The 5,000-nt window shown below is 35.3% G+C and overlaps 1 protein-coding gene across 1 annotated transcript in view; it reads right to left on the bottom strand.

Moving 5' to 3' along the window:
• Nucleotides 1–5,000, bottom strand: part of kalrna (kalirin RhoGEF kinase a) — a 119,192-nt gene that overhangs the window by 83,163 nt on the left and 31,029 nt on the right. Inside the window, exons 25-27 of the mRNA XM_080018985.1 lie at nt 4,869–4,970; nt 4,175–4,320; nt 3,614–3,716 (exon numbers count right to left, since the gene is read on the bottom strand). Coding sequence (XP_079875111.1) covers nt 3,614–3,716; nt 4,175–4,320; nt 4,869–4,970 — 351 coding nt within the window. The remainder of the gene's footprint in view (nt 1–3,613; nt 3,717–4,174; nt 4,321–4,868; nt 4,971–5,000) is intronic.

The raw sequence follows: 5,000 nt of genomic DNA, 5'->3' as shown, positions 1-5,000 counted from the left end.
TATTAATGTTCTAAAAGTTATATTGATATTAATGTTATAAAGTTATATTAATGTTATGAAGTTATATTGATATTAATGTTATCAAGTTATATTAATGTTATCAAGTTATATTAATGTTCTAAAAGTTATATTGATATTAATGTTATAAAGTTATATTAATGTTATGAAGTTATATTGATATTAATGTTATCAAGTTATATTAATGTTATAAAGTTATATTAATGTTGTAAAAGTTATATTAATGTTATAAAGTTATATTAATGTTATAAAAGTATATTGATATTAATGTTATAAAGTTATATTGATATTAATGTTATCAAGTTATATTAATGCTATAAAGTTATATTAATGTTATAAAGTTATATGAATGTTATAAAAGTATATTGATATTAATGTTATAAAGTTATATTGATATTAATGTTATCAAGTTATATTAATGCTATAAAGTTATATTAATGTTATAAAGTTATATTAATGTTATAAAAGTATATTGATATTAATGTTATAAAGTGATATTTATATTAATGTTATCAAGTTATATTAATGCTATAAAGTTATATTAATGTTATAAAGTTGTATTAATGTTATAAAAGTAATATTAATGTTATAAAAGTATATTGATATCAATGTTATAAAGTTATATTAATGTTATCAAGTTATATTAATGTTCTAAAAGTTATATTAATGTTATGAAAGTATATTGATATTAATGTTATAAAGTTATATTAATGTTATAAAGTTATATTGATATTAATGTTATCAAGTTATATTAATGCTATAAAGTTATATTAATGTTATAAAGTTATATTAATGTTATAAAAGTTATATTAATATTATAAAAGTATATTGATATTCATGTTATAAAGTTATATTAATGTTATAAAAGTTATATTAATGTTATAAAAGTATATTGATAATGATGTTATTAAGTTATATTAATGTTATAAAGTTATATTGATATTAATGTTATAAAGTTATATTAATGTTATAAAGTTATATTGATATTAATGTTATAAAGTTATATTAATGTTGTAAAGTTATATTAATGTTATAAAGTTATATTAATGTTGTAAAAGTTATATCAATGTTATAAAGTTATATTAATGTTATAAAGTTGTATTGATATTAATGTTATAAAGTTATATTAATGTTATAAAGTTATATTAATGTTGTAAAAGTTATATTAATGTTATAAAGTTATATTTATGTTATCAAGTTATATTAATGTTATAAAGTTATATTGATATTAATGTTATCAAGTTATATTAATGTTATCAAGTTATATTAATGTTTTAAAGTTATATTAATGTTATCAAGTTATATTAATGTTATAAAGTTATATTGATATGAATGTTATAAAGTTACATTAATGTTTTAAAGTTATATTGATATGAATGTTATAAAGTTATATTAATTTTATAAAGTTATATTGATATGAATGTTATAAAGTTACATTAATGTTTTAAAGTTATATTGATATGAATGTTATAAAGTTATATTAATGTTATAAAGTTATACTGATATTAATGTTATCAAGTTGTATTAATGTTATAAAGTTATATTGATATTAATGTTATCAAGTTGTATTAATGTTATAAAGTTATATTGATATTAATGTTATCAAGTTGTATTAATGTTATAAAGTTATATGAATGTTATAAAGTTATATTAATGTTATAAAGTTATATGAATGTTATAAAGTTATATTAATGTTATAAAGTTATATAAATGTTATAAAGTTATATTGATATTAATGTTATCAAGTTGTATTAATTTTATAAAGTTATATTGATATTAATGTTATCAAGTTATATTAATGTTATAAAGTTATATTGATATTAATGTTATTAACTTGTATTAATGTTATAAAGTTATATGAATGTTATAAAGTTATATTGATATCAATGTTATCAAGTTATATTGATATGAACGTTATTATAAACCATGTATTTATGCTGGTTCCTTGCATCATCTTCTCTTCATCCGCTCCATGTCTGCTCTGATTGGCTCTGTCTCCTTGGACAAAGGCGTCTGATCAATCAATCAATCACTCAATCAATATAAATGGTGACATTATAAACCACACTGCTGTGCCCTGAAAACATTCTAAATGCCCTTTCCATTCAAATCACCATGTGGTTGCCAGGCTGCAGTCAGTGTGAGGTGCAGGCCGGGGTGCAGCCCACAGCTTTTGGGGACGGGCGTGGCCATGGGATGATGTCACACACAACACACACACACACTACACTACACACACACACTACACACACACTACACTACACTAGACTACACACTACACTACACTATAAACACACTACACTACACTACACTACACACACACACACATTACATTACATTACATTGCATTGATCAGATGCTTTTATCCAAAGCCACTTACAATTATTGAAACAGTGACGGACGCAGCCATCAGGAGCAATGAGGGGTTAAGTGTCTTGCTCAAGGACACTACAGCATGCTAGCAGGAGGAGCCTGGGATCCAACCAGCAACCTTTACATGACTAGACCACCAGCTCTACCTCCTGAGATACCATCCCCCCCCACACACACACTACACACACACTACACTACACACACACACACACACACACACACTAAACACACACTACACTTCACTACACTACACACACACACACACTACACTACACTACACTACACACACACACACACACATTACACTAGACTACACTACACACACTACACACACATTACACTACACTACACTACACTACACACACACACTACACTACACTACACTACACTACACTACACACACACACACACACACTACACTAGACTACACTACACACACTACACACACATTACACTACACTACACTACACTACACACACACACCACTACACTACACTACACTACACACACACACACTACACACACACTACACTACACACACACACACACACACTACACTACACTACACACACACACTACACACACACTACACTACACTGCACACACACAGGCCCTCAGCCCTGCTGTGGCCCCTGGCTGCTGCCTGGGAAACCCTGTGGCGCTGGCACCAGGGGCCTGTCGGATGGTCAGGGTATGTGCTGCATTGCATTCAACTCGGAAATGTCAGACCTCTGAATGGAGGGTTCAATGGAAACTTGGTCTTTCCAGTTATCATCCTAGACTCTCCAGGACTGTCTCCTAGCTCCTTGAGTGTCCCCTAGAGTGTCTCCTAGCTCCTAAACTGTCCCCTAGATATATCCCTGAGACGCAGGCTGGTTTGCGGAGTGATCTCTCCATACACAGTGGAATAATTAGGGATTCAGTCATTTTGTGTGCGTCACGTTTGGAACCAGTGTAAACCCAGCTTGTAGGTCCCCCGGCAGAGGCTCTGGGAGCAGCTTGTAGGGCCCCCGGCGGAGGCTCTGGGAGCAGCTTGTAGGGCCCCCGGCGGAGGCTCTGGGAGCAGCTTGTAGGGCCCCCGGCGGAGGCTCTGGGAGCAGCTTGTAGGGCCCCCGGCGGAGGCTCTGGGAGCAGCTTGTAGGGCCCCCGGCGGAGGCTCTGGGAGCAGCTTGTAGGGCCCCCGGTGGAGGCTCTAGGAGCTGCTTGTAGGTGTTGGTCTTACCTTGTCGCTGTCCACAGTGTTCTGGGATGTTCTGGACGTGATGGACACGCTGTCTGGTTGGCTGCTGCCCTCACCCTGACTGTCCAGGTCCTCCAGGCCCTCCCTGTGGGGACAGCACAGTGATCTGCTGTCAACCATGTTGGACCCACTCCACTGTCATCACAGCTAGTGATGTAAACAGCATGTACAAAATTATTTATTTAGAAAAATATATTATAATTTCATTTCTATAATTATTTTTATGAAGTAAATCAGAATTTTTATATATTTTTATATATATTATATATATTTTTTAAATATATATTATATATAAATATATAAAATATATATTTTATATATTTTTCCCTACATAAAATGTATTATATACATACATAAATATGTAGACATTAAATTACAATAAAGTTAATAACTCCATTTCTATTTCCTTAGCCTGTATAATATTATGTATTTCTATATAATCGCCATAAACAACCTGTTCACTCTGCGATAATGACATTTTGACTGAACATTTTCTCTGGACATGAGGACATTTCTCTGACGGAGAAGACGTGTCTCCTGCACCTGCGGGTGTGGTTCCTGGGTTTGCTGAGAGCAGGAGTCTTGGGCAGGTGCAGCGGCTCTTTCAGCCCCTTCAGGTGAGTCATCCTCTCCTGGATCACCTCCCTGACGTGCTTGATCCACTCCTGCTTGACCTCCACGCTGGATGCCTTGAGAACAATACACAGGTGAGAGGACGTCCCTCAAGGACACACTGAGGCTAAAAGACGTCCCTCAAGGACACACTGAGGTGAGAGGACGTCCCTCAAGGACACACTGAGGTTAAAGGACGTCCCTCCAGGACACACTGAGGTGAGAGGACGTCCCTCAAGGACACACTGAGGTGAGAGGACGTTCCTCAAGGACAGTGAGGTTAAAGGACGTCCCTCAAGGACACACCGAGGCTAAAGGACGTCCCTCAAGGACACACTGAGGTGAGAGGACGTCCCTCAAGGACACACTGAGGTTAAAGGACGTCCCTCAAGGACACACTGAGGCTAAAGGACGTCCCTCAAGGACACACTGAGGTGAGAGGACGTCCCTCAAGGACACACTGAGGTTAAAGGACGTCCCTCAAGGACACATTGAGGTGAGAGGACGTCCCTCAAGGACACACTGAGGTGAGAGGACATTCCTCAAGGACAGTGAGGTTAAAGGACGTCCCTCAAGGACACACCGAGGTGAGAGGACGTCCCTCAAGGACACACTGAGGACTCACCTTGAGGACGGTTTTGTTGTCGGAGGACGGTGTCCGTCCTGCCCAGAGAGCGAACTTACAGGAGTCTCCTTCAATGTGTTCAGTGACGCCCAGGTCTGAGGTCTGGAGGCAGAGAGGGAGAGAGGAAGGAGG

This window comes from Zeus faber (assembly GCF_960531495.2).
Source record: "Zeus faber genome assembly, chromosome: 18".
NCBI lineage: Eukaryota > Metazoa > Chordata > Actinopteri > Zeiformes > Zeidae > Zeus > Zeus faber.
This window is presented reverse-complemented; position numbering and strand designations above follow the sequence as displayed.